General features: G+C 42.9%; 1 protein-coding gene across 2 annotated transcripts; it reads left to right on the top strand.

The window, feature by feature from the left end:
* Window positions 1-531: 531 nt before the first annotated feature.
* BCL10 (BCL10 immune signaling adaptor) lies at window positions 532-9,300 on the top strand. 2 transcript variants are annotated; one of them, XM_004603313.2, is made up of 3 exons: window positions 532-859; window positions 6,939-7,227; window positions 8,622-9,300. In XM_004603313.2, exons 1-3 carry the CDS (start codon window positions 803-805, stop codon window positions 8,975-8,977), a joined length of 702 nt encoding a protein of 233 aa, XP_004603370.1. In that variant the 5' UTR covers window positions 532-802; the 3' UTR covers window positions 8,978-9,300. The 2 variants fall into 2 exon arrangements, with proteins under 2 accessions (XP_004603370.1, XP_054996665.1); XM_055140690.1 differs by lacking the exon at window positions 532-859 and adding an exon at window positions 957-1,384.
* The last annotated feature ends 8,648 nt before the right edge of the window (window positions 9,301-17,948 follow it).

The following is a 17,948-nucleotide window of genomic DNA, read 5'->3' as shown; positions in this document are numbered from 1 at the left end:
GAGAAGCGCCTGTCAAAGAGGCAGGCAAGGGGGGGAGGGGTGATGGGAGGGAAACTGGGGACTGGGGACACTGGTGCTGAGAACTGTATACCGGTGGAGGAATGGGTGTTGGAATAGTGTATGACTGAAATCCAATCATAAGCGGCTTTGTGATGCTCTAAAAAATTTTTTTAATTTATAAAAAAGAAAGAAGAAAACTTGACAGTGCAAAAACAAACAGCAACAGAGAACCCAGCGCAGAGTATGGGAAAAGGGGAGGCACCCAAATGAACGCACAAGTCAGGACTACTCCACCAATGAGCTGCCGGCGCCCGCCCAGCCGAGAAGCGCCCCACCCCCGGAAGCGATTCCTTACGGGGAAAGCAATGCCCCGCCGCAGGCGGAGGATGGGCGAGGCTGGAGGCGGAGCCACGCCTCGGCCGGGAGGGGCGTGCCCAGGCCCGGCTCTCGGAGCCTGGCACTGATTGGCTGTCGCCGGGCCCGGTGGGCGCGCACCAGGCCAGAGTCTCACGGAGGGGCTGTGGATGCGCCTGCGCCTAGTGCGGAGCGGAAAGGAGCGGGGCACCGAGCTGGACTGACGCGACTGCGGCGCCGCCCGCCCCCGGAGCGGAGCCGGAAACGGGCCGGCCGGATCCCCCCCTCCCCAGACCCCTCTGTTTTCAGCGCCGCAAGCCCTTTTCCTTCCCACGGCTCCGCCTCCCGTCCTCCGCCCCTCTTCCGGCGGCCGAAGCCCCTCGGCCTGGGCGGGGCGGGGCCGGCCGCGCTCGCGGACCCGGAAGAGGTGCCCTCAGCCACCTGGGCCATGGAGACCGCTTCGCCGTCCCTCACCGAGGAGGACCTGACCGAAGTGAAGAAGGACGTGAGTTCCAGCAGCCCGGGCCCAGCCGGGCGCCGAGAGCGGGGTGGGGGGGTTGGGGGGGGACACGAAGCGGGCGGGGACAGCGGAAACCCGGAGCGCCAGTTGCAGTCGGAAGAGAACTTGCGGGTTGCTGGCCGGAGCGGAAGGTCCAGACCCCGCGGGATGCGGGGAGCGCCGCGTCCTGGGGACCTGGATGCGAGGGGACCCCGTCTGCCCCGGCGACCTGCCCCTCCGCGGCCTCACGCGCTGAACGCGGGGACTTGCATTTCTGAAAGTTTGCCCCCGGGAGCGTTTCCCCGCGTTCACTCTCCGCATCCCGGTGAACGCACCCCCAGTCCTGCGCCCCGCGCTGCTCCCCGCCGCCCGCGGTCGCATGGTCGCGGCTCCTGGCGGCACCAGATCGGGCCGGGATCGGGCTCCCGAGGAGAGGGGGCAGCGGAGCAGATCTGCGAAACCTCCTTCACCCTCACCCCGGCGGGTGGGGGAAGCTCAGCAGCTGGGAGCACACCCCGGAATTCCCCCCTCGTAAGCAGACGCCCACATATTTAAATTGTGGGGAGTGGGGTGGGGAGTGAGCCCTTGCAGAAACTGTATTTACAGTTGGCAAAGGGCGAAAATAATAATTGAGTAGCTGGCTTGGGTGCGTGCTTGCGAGCTGCGCCTGGTGTTCATGTTTGATTTGTGGAGGGTTAACGGTGTTGGTGTGATGTGCTTAAGTTCTTTTTTTTTTTTCCCACCTTCAGTGCTAGTTCCCTGGTTTTCCGTCTCAGACCAACACGAAGAGCACTAAAAGTTGCTTTCTATTAATTCATCTTAGGAACGAGAGCAGCGTGCAGTGTGTTCTGCCTTGATGCTGTTCTTACACAAAGCCATGGTTGTGGTTCTCTCTCTCTCACACACACATTCACACACACACTCACACACACACGTTGAGTGTGAGTTTTAATATACTGTTCTCATCGCTGCACTTGGTAGGTCTGACTCACCCACAGAAGTCGCTCACCCCAGGAGCCCTGCCTCGGTTTCCTCATTCAGCAGATGTCTGTTGGAGCAAGTATTGAAGCAGGATCGCGTGCTTGGTTTCTCTAGCGTAGCTTTGGGAGAAGTCCTGCGCACTTACTTGGTGGGGGTTGGCGGGGGAAGGTGCCATACGGTTGTTGTTGTTGTTGTTGTTGTTGTTGTTGGCCTGAAAAGATTCTAGTCGAGATAAAACTGAAATTTTGATAACTGCTTTAGAATGAATGAGAGTTGTCTTGTTCAGAATTTGTGCTTTTCCAGGAAAACCATGAACTTGGAGAGCAGGGCCTGTTATGATCCAGAAACTAAGTCCCCGGTTTTACAGTGTTTCCACTTAATCACTCTCACACCTCAAGACTCTTAAGAGTCATTCTTTATTACAGCTGATAAAGCAGAGAGTGTAAGGTTCCAGGTCAGGGTATGAAACATGTAGCAAATACGAATGTGCACAGGCTTTCGGGCCCTTTTTCTTCAGTTCAGATATTGATATTATCCATCACCTTGATTTCAGTTCACAGCTAAAGAGAAATCCATAGCCTTAGGGAATTAAGGGTGTCCCAGAGGTTTGTGAAACTAACCATGTTCATTTTTTCGGTTAGAAACCTTTTTTATCATCATATTTCCAAAATGGTTTATGACTTTAGGAATTTTTTAAATATCATCCATATATTTGAATTTTCTTTTCTCACAACTCAGGATGCTTATTTTTTTCAAATATCTACTGGAAATACACTTTTTTTATTTTTGGTTTTGTTTTTGGGTCACACCCGGCAATGCACAGGGGTTACTCCTGGCTCTGCACTCAGGAATTACTCCTGGTGGTGCTCGGGGGATCATATGGGATGCTGGGGATCGAACCCGGGTTAGCCGGGTACAAGGCAAACGCCCTACTGGCTGTGCTATCGCTCCAGCCCCTGGAAATACATTTTTATACTTTTATGCCCAGTAGTTTTCTCACTTTGTCTGAAATAGAACTTTTTATTATGCTATCCTCAAAGTTGCTTACTGGTTGAGATGTATTCTCTTGTCTAGAAATAGTATACCCATTCTCATAGTAAATTATAGAATATATGACACACTCCTGCTTCTCACTATAGTTCTTCCCCAGCCCCCACCCCTGTTCAGCTGCTTACTTAAGCTTGTTCATTTAATTAGTTCAGTTTTAAAATACGGATTATATGCTGTTGTAGGACTGGTAGTATAGTTAATTCAAACAGTTCAAAAATTTAAAGACACAATTCTTGTTTGAAAAGAGCTCAGTTACTTGGAAGGAAGGAGACAGACTAAAATAATAAATGCAAATCACAGAATAAGTGCAGTGAATTTTACATTCACCCAAAAACTATATGCTTGGCACGCTGCTAAGTACAGAGCATAGTGTTGAACAAGCGTGTCTGGTTCTTACCTGCTTCAAAAAATATAGGTCCTTAGCGTTGAAAACAACTGTATAGTTATAAATTATGGTGGAAACTATGAAGGAGACAAAATGGGTGTTGAGATGGTAGCAGGAGAAATAAGTTGAGATAGGTTGGTGAGTGACATTTTGCTTTTAAACCATCTCAAAAAATATAGCAGAAGGGTAGAATTTGCACAGGAAAGATCTGTGATAGTCAAGACCTGGGGACACTGGGGAAATTAGGAGAATGCAGAGAATGCCTTGAGGTGACATAGAAAAGTAACTGAAGTCAAATCTTGAAAGGTCTGAGATGGTAGTATTTGTATTTTTCTCCAAATTATTAAGTATAGAGCTATTGTAGAGTTGTTAGAGTTTTTTAAGATCTCTCTGAAATTGAGAGCAAAAGTGAGAAGAGGAATTCACACCCTAATTCTAAGAAGGAATTCTTATTATTCATATATTTAACAGATGATTTGGATCAGAGCGAAGGCAATGGTGATGTACAAAAGGGAAAGTCCAGAAATGTATTTGAAATCATTGTCATCGTCCCGTTGATCGTCGAATTTCTCAAGTCTCCATTTGTCCTATCCCTGAGACTTTAGAAGCCTCTCTCTACTGGTCCTTCCCAACAATGCCGCATTGGAGGCTCTTTCAGGGTCAGGGGAATGAGACCCAGCTTGTTTCTGGTTTTGGCATATGAATACACCATGGGGACCTTGCCAGGCTCTCCCATGTGGGCAGGAAACTCTCGGTAGCTTGCCAGTTTCTTCCAGAGGGAGAAGTAGCCTATAAGACATGGTATTTGAAATAGAAAGGATAAAATGTCATGATGTGTTTATGTTTAATGCTAGAGACAGAAAGTAGAATCAGATAGGTTAGTCTATGGAATTGTCAAATCAGCAATCCGCCCTATAGATCTGAAACTCAGAGCAGTCTGAGCTAGAAAACGTAAGCATGTAATTGAATGTATTCACAGAGGAATTGAGACCAGCTTGAGAAAAGGGAGATCACGAGAGATCACTGGAGTTTTTAAAATGTGAGAAGTTAGTCACAGATATGGAAGAAAGTCTGGAGGTATGGTGTCCTCACAGAGAGTCCCACATATACTTGACCTGTCTCCCCCTTTTCAGGAAAAGAAAAATCACTGTTATCCTGAAGCTACTGTCTGCTATAGTCTATACCCCCATCTTACCAGCACCTCTTCTCTCCCCTCCCCCCATCACCAAATCCCTGGGGCTGTGGTATCACTCACTTTGGGAAACAAAAGTGTTTTAGGCTGGGAAGGCTCAGTTGCAATTACGAAGATAGGTGCAAACTAAAAAGTATCAGTTTCAGCCTTAAGAGACCATTGATGACTTTTTGGGGAGGAGGGGGGAAGTTGGGCCACACCCAGTGTCTCATAGGGGTGAGAACTTCCAATTCCTGGAACTGTGCCCAGGAATATTTGGGGGGGGGGGGGGTGGTCGGAATCACGATGAGATATAGTTACAAAGCTTTTGTGTTTGAGTTTCAGTCATACAATGATCCCTCCACCAGTGTACATTTCCAGGAATTATTAATGGTACTCAAGGACTGTAAGGAATGCCAGGATCGAACCTGGGCCCTGGCTTGCAAGATATGTGCCTTAGCCCTGTACTATCTCTTCAGCCCCATTAGTAACTTTAAAAAAAAAAAAAAAGAGGGGCTAGAGCGATAGCACAGTGGGTAGGGCATTTGCCTTGCACGCAGCCAACCCGGGTTCGATTCCTGGCATCCCATTTGGTCCCCCGAGCACCGCCAGGAGTAATTCTTAAGTGTGTTAGCCAGGAGTAACCCCTGTACATTGCCAGGTGTGATCCAAAAATTAAAAAAAAAAAAGAGAGAGAGAGAGAGAGAGAGTAGAGATACAAAATAGGAATTTGGGAAAGAGGAATTAGGTCCTGATAAATAGAAAAGTGAAACGTATAGACAGGGTGCTATAAGGACAGATGAGAGGGGTATATAACTCATTTAGGCAGTGGCTAGGGGGTTCTTAGGTAATGCTATCTTAAAGAGACTGCTAGTGCCCTGAATTTTAAGGGATAAATAGGACCTTTGTATATGAGAAAATAATGTTAATGTTAAGAAGTGTAGTTGCTGACATCATATTAGTATATAAAGTTTCTAGACACACAGAGGTGGTAGATTAAAGAGTGCTGTCCATAGTGTGGACAGGAGTCATATTATGAATGTTTGTTGATGTTTATCACTGTTGGGGAAAGTGTTACCTAAAAGTGGCCCCATTGGGAGGTTTTACTTACAAAGCTTATCTTGAGTAACCACAGATGAATAGTTGTCCAAACCAAATCTCTCTGACAGATTTCAAAGGTCTTATAGAGGCCTCAACTCAGTTCAGTCACTGTATATTGTTCAGATAATCTCAGCAGCACAAGATTTTTCTAAGACTATGTCCTCAGAGCAACTTCTGAGAATGGTGGAAGCAAAGGTTACAGACATTCCAAGGGGCAGAGTTACAATGTATATTATAAGGAAGGGATGAAAAGCCTTCAGTGGCTTGGGTCTGGCTTGTGACTCAGTCGTGAGTCACATTCTCTTAATTGCCTTCTCCAGAAACTACATGAAATTCTCACATGCACTGTCTTATTTTTACAGCTAGAGGACCCACCTGCAAAGTATTTGTCATTGAGTCAGCAAAACCGAAAGTGTGACCAGATTACATAACTTGCCCTAGCTCTCATAGGCATGTGTGACAGATTGAAGATTTGAGCTAAGATTGGTCTGAGTCTAAAACCAAAGTCCAGAGTAATTTTTTTTTATTATTCAACTTTATCTTTATAAAATTGTTTGCAGTAATTTATTACATGCAGTATTCCAACTCCAATCCCACCACCGTTACACCTTCCCACCACCATTATTGTTTCACTACCACCAACATAGCCCACCCCAAAAGCAGATCCTAGATGATTTATTTTGTATTGCTTGTTATGAATAATCTGCCAAAAATGATCAAAAAGATTGCTAACGTTATTACAGGTTGAGCCTTGTGTGCTAATTTTTTATTATTGAGATCAGTTCTAACTTGTCTTTAAACCCAGATTTTGCTCCCTCTCTGGTTCTCTGCAAACGTTTCCTTATTATTTGCAAACCTTACACTTTTTTTTTTTTTAGTTGGAAGTAACCTGGTGTTACTTAAGGGCTACTTCCCTGCTCTATGCTCAGTGGTCATTCCCAGTAGTGCTCAAGGGACCATGTGGTACAGGGGATCGATCCACCTTTGCCACCTGTAAGGCACACTTTAACACATGACTTTCTCGCCAGTCATGTGTTAACTCTCCTGGCTGTAGGGAAATGTATTTTCCTCAACGTGTTATAAAAAGTTTTCTATTCAAACCCATTTTCCTTCCAAGCTTCATCCCGCTTACACGTGCCCTGTTTACCAATTACACAAGATTTCTCAGAATTTACTCACTTAACTTTCATACCCTTAGCTCAAGTGTAATCCCTGTAAATTTCCCATGTGCAAGTATCCCAGTAGATCCTTCCCTGTGATGCGATTATATAACTCCAAGTCTCACAATGGAGATGTTACTGGTGCCTGCTCGAGCAAATCGATGAGCAACGGGATGACAGTGACTTATGATTTTTTAAGGTTCTAAAAAGTAAAATTGAAATACTTTTTTCTTTCAGGCTCTAGAAAATTTGCGTGTATACTTGTGTGAAAAAATTATAGCTGAGAGACATTTTGATCATCTGCGTGCAAAAAAAATACTCAGTAAAGAAGACACTGAAGAAATTTCTTGCCGAACATCTAGTCGAAAAAGGGCTGGAAAGTTGTTAGACTACTTACAAGAAAACCCCAAAGGACTAGATACTCTAGTTGAATCTATTCGAAGAGAGAAAACACAGAATTTCCTAATACAGAAGATTACAGATGAAGTGCTAAAACTTAGAAATATAAAACTAGAACATCTTAAAGGTAAGATATCTTTTTTTTTTCTTTTTGGGTCACACCCGGCGATGCATAGGGGTTACTTCTGGCTCATGCACTCAGGAATTATCCCCTGGCCGTGCTCAGGGACCTTATGGGATGCTGAGAATCGAATTAAAGGTAAGATATCTTTGTTTTTTGTTTTGTTTTGTTTTTTGTTTTGTTTTTTTTTCTTTTTGGGTCACACCCGGCGATGCACAGGGGTTACTCCTGGCTCTGCACTCAGGAATTACTCCTGGCGGTGCTCAGGGGACCATATGGGATGCTGAGGATCGAACCCGGGTTGGCCGCGTGCAAGGCAAACGCCCTACACGCTGTGCTATCGCTCCAGCCCCCAAGGTAAGATATCTTTGATGTCCTAGAGTTACGTTAAATGTAACAGTGCTTTTAAAAAGTAAAATACAGGCTGGTGTGACAGCACATTGGGTAGGGCATTTGCCTTGCACGCAGTCAACCCGGGTTTGATTCCCAGCATCCCATATGGTCCCCTAGCACCGCCAGGAGTAATTCCTGAGTGCAGAGCCAGGAGTAACCCCTGTGCATCACCAGGTGTGACCCGAAAAGCATTAAAAAAAAAAAAAAAGCAAAATACAAAACAAAACCCAGAAATGATCATTCAAAAAGATCATAAATCCTAGTTACATTTATTTTCAATTTTGGCCTTGGAAAAGTAGAATATAGCTTAATATTAGATATTTAGTGGGCTGTGGAGAAGACTCAGTGGACTAAGCATATGCTTGTAGGAATCCTGGGATTGTCACCACTTGGTCCCCTGAGCACCACCAGGAGCAGCCACTGAGCACAGAACTAGAAGTAGACCTGTGAGCTGTCAGGTGTGCCACAAAGAAGAAAAAAAAAAGGGAGGGGCCAGAGAGATAGTACAGTGGGTAGCGTGGTTGCCTTACATGTGCCTGACCCAGGTTTAATGCCCAGCACCAACACCTCCAGGAGTGATCCCTGAGCACAGACCAGGAGTATGCCCTGAGCAAAGCTGGGTGTGACCCAAAAGCAAAATTAAAAGTTATCCAAAGAGGGGCTGGATCGATAGCACAGCAGGTAGGGCGTTTGCCTTGCAAGCAGCCGACCTGGGTTCAATTTCCAGCATCCCATATGGTCCCCCTGAGCATTGCCAGGTGTGACCCAAAAAGAAAAAAAAAAAAAGGTTATCAAAAGAAAATATAATTATTAGAGTATCTTAAGATTCTTGGCAAAAGCAAAATGGGAGTTTTTCAATTGCTATTTGCTATTTAAGTTATGGTTGTGGTTTATGTCATATTTTTAAGTTAAGTTATGGTTATGTCATATTTTTAAATAAGTTGCAAAATGCCCGTGGGCCCCTATTTTTAAGATTTTTCATTGATACCTGCCTACTTTTATTGTAGGACTGAAATGTAGCAGCTGTGAGCCTTTTCCAGATGGAGCCACAAGCAAACTTACTAGATCAAATTCAGATGAGAGTACTTGCTCTGATAAACTGAGACCATCCACTGTTATGTACCACCCAGAAGGAGAATCCAGCACAGCTCCCTTTTTTTCTACTCATTCATCTCTGAATTTGCCCATATCTGAAGTAGGCAGAACTGAAAATGCTTCCTTTTCTTCAACTACGCTTCCGAGACCTGGGGACCCTGGGGCACCTCCTTTGCCACCAGAACTACAGTTAGAAGAAGAAGGAACTTGTGGAAGTTCTAGTGACATGTTTCTTCCCTTAAGATCACGCGCTATTTCTCGGCAATGATGGCTTCCTGCTCTCTTTCTGTTGTTTTTCGTTTCTTGTGCCTCACTTGACTGCTCAGGTCCTACTCCGAATGTGTTGCTTGGGGAATCCTGAGGTGGCAAGAACTGAACCTGGGCCTCCCACGTGCAGAGCATACACGCTAGTGCTCTCTCTCCCAACCAGTGCCTTTTCACTTAAAAATAATGACAAAATGTATGAAAAGATATGAATCTTTTTTATAAAATTGCTATAATTACTTATTAACATTTGATACATGCCTTAAAATGCAATGTAAGCATACTCTGTAAATAGAATTTTTTGGAATAAAATAAGCATAATTTTTAGATATGATAAAATCACGTTGATCGTGTGCTTTTCAAAGTTTTATGTTTTCAGACTTATTTATATGGGGAACACTTCTCAGGCCATGAATAATGCCTCTTCTCGGTGCATTTGTACTAGAAGTTTTATGACCCTTTCCAATCATCTGCAGTAAAATTTCAGAGCTAAGTTGTTTCTATCGGGTCATAAAAGCCAATCACTCACTGATATGAAAACTGTCAGGGCACTAAAAAGAATTTTTTCTTAGCCAATTGAATCCTTCTAATTCAGAGGAACAGCTAATGGATTTTAAGGCACAGAAGACCTTAATTTGCCAAAATACCTTTCTTGTTGTCCTTAATGATTAGTGCTAGTTTATTAAGGTTTTCACATTTTTTGTTTTATCATTTTTTTCATTCCTAGGGTAAATTCTTGGCATCGTCTTATCAAATGTTATCTGATTAAAATATTTTCTCTGAATTTTTAATGCTCTTTTACTGAGAACCATCATACTTAAAGTTGAAATAATAACAAATCTTTGACAGCTCTGTTTTTAACACAATTTGGAACAAGTGAGCTATTAGCTATATTTGTTTTGTTATATAACAAAACAGCTAATTTTTCTTATTTATGAATTTATGCTGTTTTAATTGTAATTTCACCCATTTTCTAATGCCAACTCATACATATTTTCATTATTTTCCAAAAGAGCAGAAATGGGTTTGTGTTACCAGAAATGGAAGTTTTTTTAAAGACAGTGCTGTCATTTAGAAGTTTTAGCTTTAATAGCTAATATCTTAAACACTACCAATTTATCATTCAAATAAATTGACATGTTGACATTAAAAATGTTTCAGAAATGGGTGATTTTTGTGTAAACGTTTTCTAAGGATTATGGATAAACATAGCACCTCTACCATAGCAAAAGAAAATAGTGGCATTTACATTTCAAGAAATTTTGTTAATAGCAGAAGCCAAAATGAGAAGCAGGCTTTTTCATTTCATAATTTCACATTTCATTGATGTGATTACGTGTTTAAAAAAATGTAAAGAAGGCTGTGACTAGTTCAGTGTCAGAGCATATGCCCCATACGTGTGAGATCTTGGGATCAAACCCCAGCACTAACAAACACACAAAAAATCAGCATTTACTTAAAATCTAAGTTGATGATTTAGTTACGCTACAGCACCTGTATTTATAGTTTAAAACAATGAGTTTTCTTTCAAATTGTTGGCTAACTGCAGAGATAATAAAGTTAACGTTTTGATAGATTCATTCTCACTCTCATGAAGTCAAATATGTTTCCTTTTAACACTGAAACAGTCATTGCCAAAAATATTAAAATCACAGACTGACATTGCTTTGATGCCACTGGCTACTAGGATGATAAATGTATAGTGAATCACGGATATATTATCACTTGATATAAAACATCACAACTGAGCTCATTCTTTTACTGCTTTTTGTTTGGTTTGCAGGGGGGGCGGTCACCCGTGGTCTTGCTCAGGGAGATGCATATTGCTAGGATTGTATCTGGGCCATTCATCTGGACATTCATAGAATGTCCTTCTGTCGTCTAAGCTTTTTCCCTGGACCAACTGGGATACATTTATTAAAACTTGATAAGTCTAATGAAGCCAACAGCTTACATTGGGTTCAGTCTTTCTATAAAAGCTTTAACAAACATGTCTACTATCATATCATGGAAAGTTTTCACTGCTCTAAAAATCTCACATCATTCATTCATTGCTCTCTCTTTCCTCCTCAGCCTTGGCAAACAATGATCTTTCGTCAGTAGTTTTGCCTTTTCCAGAATATCATTCATATAGTGGGAATTAAAGTGTTTAGTCTTTCAATCTGATTTTTTCACTTAAAATACATTTAAGTGTCCTCTATGTCTTTTTGAGTGAGCTCACTTTTTTAAGGGGTCATTTCATATTTGCACAACATGTCACTTTTAGTGCCAGATCAAACACTGGAAAATTAGGGGTAAGCCAAAGAGAATGCCCTTTGTTTGGGGATTTGTTTGTTTGTTTCGGGATTTTTGTTCTTTAAAAAATTTTTTTTGTTTGGAAGTCTTTAAATCTGCTTTCATAAAATATTTTTAATTACAATATATCAATTTTCTTGTTTGGTTAATGATTTTTGTCTCTTGTTTAAGGAGGTTTTGCCTCTCTCAGTGCTAGGATGGTAGTTTATGTTTTCATGAAACTTAGTTGTTTTACAGTTCTGATTAAAAACTGATTTGTTATTCACTTAAAAAGTGATTTTTGTGTATACTGTAGAGTGGAATTCAAATGTGATAGCCACTGCCGCTGTCTTACCTAAGCAGGAAGTTTCACGCCTTAGCTTTAGCTTGTGTAACTGGATACCTAAGTATATTGTTCATGGGGACAAGGGGAAGCAAAGCAAGAAGGAAGTTGGTCTGAAGGTGTTAAATGCAACCTTACAAGGGCTTTCTGAAAGGAGAGCTGAATTAAAATACACACTCTACCTTGATAACTTGAGCGCTGCTCCTAAAATCCTAACTTGAAGTTTGCCCTGTGTTGAATTTAATTATCACTTTGTCCTAAACTTTTAAGGAGGCCAGTGACCATACTATACTCCATAGCAATTAGAATGTTGGGCGCAGAGGCCAAGTATCAGAAGTGTATGAAAATTTCCAGACAATTACAATATGCAGCAACATTGGAAACCACCACCCTAATGGATGTCAAGTTCTCTTGCTTGGTGTTTCCACCTGTGAGCTCTTGATTTTGTTTTGTTTTGGGCCACACCCAGCAATGTTCATAGGCCGGAAACCATGTGGTGCCTGGGATTGTACTAGGACTCCCTCAAGCAAAGCATGTTCTCCGGTCTTGGAGCTAGTGCTGTAGCCCTAATGATCGCAGCCTTGAAAGCTGGGTTTTATTGTTTGGGTTTTTTTTTTTTTTTTTTTTTTGGACCATGGGCCTTTATATTTTTGTACTCAGGTTACTCCTGGCCTTATGCTTAAAGATTCCTTCCCATGACATTCACAATTAGTGCCAGATCAAACACTGGAAAATTAGGTGTAAACCAGGAGATCACGTGGTGCCAGGGATCAAGCTTGACCTTCTGCATGCTTTACATGTACTCTCAGGCTGTTGAGCTATTTCTCCAGCCCAGTGGTTTTTTGGTTTTGGTTTGATAGATTAAAATTTCAAGAGAATGGTGGGCTGGAGCAATAGTATAGCGGGTAGTGCATTTACCTGGCAAGCAGCTGATCCAGGTTTGATTCCAGGCATCCTATATGGTCCCCCAAGCACCACCAGCAGTGATTCCTGAGTGCAGAGCCAGGAGTAACCCCTGAACATCACTGAGTATGACACAAAATTACAAATTCTTTAACATTAATATCCAGAACTGAGGCAGAAGAGAGAGATCAAAGAACTAAGTGTGCTTTTCAAAAGTGAGTTACAATTCCCAGTACCCATAAAACCCCAAATACAGAACCAGGTACAGACTTTGAGCACCTACCAGGTGTTGTCCGAACAAAAACAAAAATAAAATTCAGAAATGTTTCATTCCAAGATCAGTTCTTGGATCAATTCAGTCTTTCCATGAGTCCATGTTTTCTTTGTATTCTTTAATAACATAAAGGTAAAAGTGGAGATTACATGGGGTGTCTTTTTCACTCATTAATTCAGTAATTACTGTATTTTTCTAGGTGCCAGAGACAATGTGCTAAAAAAGTTATTTTCTCATGGAGTTAAATTTTAATTTGGAGAGAGAATTAGAAAATAAGCTGAATAACTCTAGGTGTCACGGATAACAACTGGGTGTGGAGAGACTAAGAAAATATTTTGGAAAAAATTCTTGTCACATGACAAGTGACAAGAAAATGTGCTAAAAAAGTTATTTTCTCATAGAATTAAGTTTTAGTTGGGAGAGAGAATTAGAAAATAAGCTGGATAATTCTAGGTGTCATAGATAACAGAACGGGGTATATAGAGACTAAGAAAATAGTTTGGAAAAAAAAGAGCATCAGTAGCATTATTCTGAAAGCCCTCAGAGCAGGTATTTGAGTTGTTATCTAAGTCCTAAGAAGGAACTGGGGCAGGAGTGATAGCACAGCGGGTAGGGCATTTGCCTTGCAGGAGGCCGACCCGGGTTCTAATCCCAGCATCCCATATGGTCCCCTGGGCACTGCCAGGGGTAATTCCTGAGTGAAGAGCCAGGAGTAACCTCTGTGCATCGCCGGGTGTGACCCAAAAACCAAAAAAGTAATAATAAATCCTAAGAAGTAAAGAGCAGCTAGCCTGGAGCATCTTACACCAGGAAGCCAGTGTTCAAAGAAAAATGGGTGGGGGAGTGTGTCCATAAAGGCACAGAAGCCAGTCTGAAGGCACTCCAGCTGGTCAAAGCTGGGATAATTTGAACATCAATATAAATAATGACACCTACCAGGGCTGATCCCTTGACTGCAGAGCCAGGAGTAAGTCCTAAACACTGCTGGATGTGACGCAAAAATAAATAATGTCAATGACTGATTATAACATTGCTAAATAAGAACCACGGGTCAGTGCTAATATAAATCAAAGAATGATGAAGTATGGAGTATTTACATAATCTCAACCTTCCTACAAAACACAATAAAAGGAAGGAAAAAGTTACATTTACCTTAAAGAAGCCTGAGAAAGGGCACTCTGAGCAAAACACATTAAAATCACCAGGACCAAATAAAATTAATCTCAAACATCCTAATATGGTGGAATGAGAACACACCACCACCACCTTCCTATTATTTCCTTCTGAGGATTTGGAGCCTGCATCTAGTCATTGAGGAAAAATCAGGTGAACCCAAATTGAGGCATCTTCTGTGATAAATACCCGGTGAGCAGTTAAATATCAAGGTCATGAAAGTTAAGGACAAATGATTCCATGTTGAAGAGAACAAAAGACATGACTGCTTAAATAGAATCCTTTGGTCTGAATCAATGTAAAGATCATTAAGTGCTTAGAAAATTTCATGAAATATTACAATTGTCCAGGAAAAAAATAATAATAGAACATATATTGCATTTGAATTTTAATTATATTTTAAACTTGAAATGACAAGCTGACTTTTGTTCTGAGCCTCTGGATTTCAAATGGTGATATTTCAAGAGATGGGGAAGGGCTGGAGAGAGAGCTCAGCAGACTGAGAAAGCAGGTACGCATGAGGGTGACTCGCAGTTCTTGGGGATGATATAATAATACAATTCTTGGGGAAACATCAGACACCATGTTAGGAGTTGCAAGAAGCAATCCCCAAGCAGACAACTGAAATTATTCCTTGAGGACTGCTGGGTCTGGCCCCAAAGCCAATAAATAGATTGGGGAAATTGGCAAGGGGAGAGTATGGAGGGTAAGGAGTGAAGAGTTTGGTTTTAGATACACTTTTGTTACTCCATAACACCACCTCAAAACTCAGTAACTCAACCATTTATTTGTTCATGATCCTATAAATTTCTAATTCATAAATTTCATTTCATGTCCATGATTCTACTGGACTTATTGACATGTTTCTACAATGGTTTATCCTCAGATCATTCCTGGAATGTTCTAGGGTTTATCTAGGGTTGGATGACTTCACTCACTTTTACAGTACCATACCGAGTGTGAGCATGCTACCTTGGGAGCTGACTAGAGCTCTTGGTCATAAATGTTGTCTTCAGCAGGCTTTCAGGAACCCTTAACAAGATGATGCAGAACTCTTAAGAGAAAAAAAGTAGAAGCGTTCTTTTTAGTTTAGTTGTTTTGTTTTGTTTTGTTTTGTTTTGTTTTGTTTTGGGGGCACACTCAGTGATGCTCAGGAGTTATTTCTGATTTGCACTTAGCAGTTACTCCTGGTGGTGCTTGGGGGGACCATTGGGGTGCCAGGTACTGGCCATATGCAAGGCCAAGTGCCCTACCTGCTGTACTACAGCCTCCAAAAGAAGTAGAAGCATTCTATATATCACTGCAAGTTTGAGCTCAGCCCACAAAGGGAGAGGAAGGAGATTCTTCTTCCTCTTCATGGAAGGAGTTGCATTCCTACATAGAAATGGCAGGAAATGTTAGTTACCATGGTAGATCATCTACCACAAATGTGTTATATCTGAGAGACTTGTTAGACATCAACATTCATCATCATCATCATCATCATCATCATCATCATCATCATCATCATGCCGTTGATCATTGAATTTCTCGAGTTGGTCTCAGTAGCATCTCCATTCGTCCTAGCCCTGAGATTTAAGAAGCCTCAATGGTGCTTGGCCTGGTCCATTTCCAATGTTGCGGCATTGGAGGCTCTTTCAGGGTCAGGGGAATGAGACCCATCATTGTTACTGGTTTTGGCATATGAATATGCCATGGGGAGTTTGTGAGGCTCTCTCATGTGGGCAAGAAACTCTCCATAACTTGCCATAAATTATAAACTTGCCATACAAAATGTTGCTTCCAGGAGCTTGGTTTTATAGTCTTTGGATGTTGGCCATTGGTGGGATTACCCAGCACCCGGGGTGGCGGGGGGGGGGGGGGGGGGGGGAAGTGGGCAGTCCCTGAGTGTGACTTCCTAGCTACTGGAGAATGGGGAATCTGAGCAGAAGAGGCCCAGTCTTGATCCGAGCAGGCTTGGAGGTCTCAGCCCCGGGTCCCACACACCTGGGTTCCTCTGCTCGTTCCTTCATGCATGAGGCTCGTCCAAACATGTGGAGGGGGGCCTTTAGCATGTCTGTGGCTAGGCTCTGCAGATCTTCGGCCACAGGAGCTCTGCTCAGGGCAGGGAGGGAAACTGAAACCCACCCACTCTGAGGGGCCCAGGGAAGACGGCCAGGCGCAGGGGCAAGAGACTCTCTGCCTCAGGCATTGACATTAGGTACAGTAATTCAGTTCAGGTAACACTTTTGATTATGTGAATGTAGGTTTTATTTATATGTGTCATTCACACCCAGCTTTGGGAATCAAACCCAGCTGTGCTCAGGGCTTACTTCTAGCACTGTGCTCAGGGATTACTCCTGGTAGTGCTTGGGGAACCATTCGTAGTGCCAGGGATTGAACCAGAAATGGCTGCATAAAAGTTTAGTGCCTTGGGGGCTGGAGCAATAGCACAGCAGGTAGGGCGTTTGCCTTGCAGGTGGCCGACCCAGTTTCGAGTCCCAGCATCCCATATGGTCCCCCAGCACTGCCAGGAGTGATTCCTGAGTGCAGAACCAGGAGTAACCCCTGTGCACTGCTGTGTGTGACCCAAAAAGCAAAAAAAAAAAAAAAAAAAAAAAAGTTTAGTGCCTTGCTCCTCGTTCTTCCCCTCCAGGCCAGCAGTGGACCAATTTAAAAGTCACAAATACATAAAATTACAATGTCAATTATAGTAAATAAATAGTTTAACATATTTTATATATTAAAATGAATAGTATATAAAATGCATACTTCTTTTTTTCATTTGAAGCCACACTCGGCTGAGCTTAGTTACTCCTGGCTCAGAAAACATACCTGGCAGGGCCAAGGGATTGAACCTTAGCTTCAGGGCAAGCATCTTACCCTACTGGAAGTACCCTCTTTCCAGCCCCTGAAACTTGCATTCATTTTAAGACATTGTATTTTTTTAAAAAAAGTTTTTTTTCATTTTGGGGGCCACACTTGGTAGCACTTGGGGTTTACTTTTGTCACGACAGAGGGGTGGAAGTGAGGGGATAGGGGGTCTGCTGCATGCAAGACAAGTTTCCCGACCTGCTGTGCTGTCTCTCCAGTCCCTGGTATATCCTTCCCAAAATGGATTTTGCTAATAGGATGCCACATGTATTCCTTTGACCCCTAGAACAGTTGGAGGCTGAGGTTAGATGTGGGCGATCAATTATGTCTGTGTGACTAAGCGCTAATAAAATGACACCAGGCTTAGTAAGCCTCCTTGATTTGCAATACTCTCTGCACACAGTCCCAGAGCTTGACCACAAGAAGTTAGTGCTGTCTACATGTCTGTTGCAAGAAGACAAGGAGAAGCTCTGCATGTAGAAATATCCGGGACTCAAGTACCCCATGCACTACTTCCCTATGCTCACTTTAAGCTGTATCCTTCTCTGTAAAAAGGACAACCACAGGGAAAACAGCTTTCATTGAGCCCAGTAGGTTCTCCTACTACCAAACCTGAGGGAGTTTTGCGGGCTTCCATCCTTTGCACTTCAGAGCCATTCTCTTCAGTCAAATAGGTACTTGGATGAAAATGTTTTCATCTAGACCTGTATCTTCTTAACCTGCTACATTCCAGCATTACTTTTGAGATCTACTGTGACAGGGATTGAGCTGGGAATTAGTAAGTTAAAAACAAATTTAAAAAGGAGGAACCAAGCGCAGCCCAGCTCCACCCCTTTAGGAACACACAGTCCCACCATGCCACAGGGACTGGGAAAGAGGAATAAACCAGTAGCCGAGCCCTGCCTCTTAGGGCCTATCTTCGATATGCAGCAGGATGACAGAAACAGTGACAGGAGTTGGGGGTGGAGGTGGGGGTGGGGGAGGGGACAACTCAATAGCCTAGAGGCAGGTTTTGCATGGGGGGCAGGGGGGCCAATACCAGAACCACACGGTCCCCCAAGTACTAGGAGTACTAGAACTACCGGTTATAGCTCCCAAATAAAATGAAATGCGCCATAGGGATAATAGGGATGTAAAGTAGGGCGCTTGCCTTGC

Source organism: Sorex araneus, chromosome 5 (genome assembly GCF_027595985.1).
Source record: "Sorex araneus isolate mSorAra2 chromosome 5, mSorAra2.pri, whole genome shotgun sequence".
Lineage (NCBI taxonomy): Eukaryota > Metazoa > Chordata > Mammalia > Eulipotyphla > Soricidae > Sorex > Sorex araneus.
Note: the sequence above shows the minus strand (reverse complement) of the source record. Positions and strands in the feature narration are given on the sequence as shown.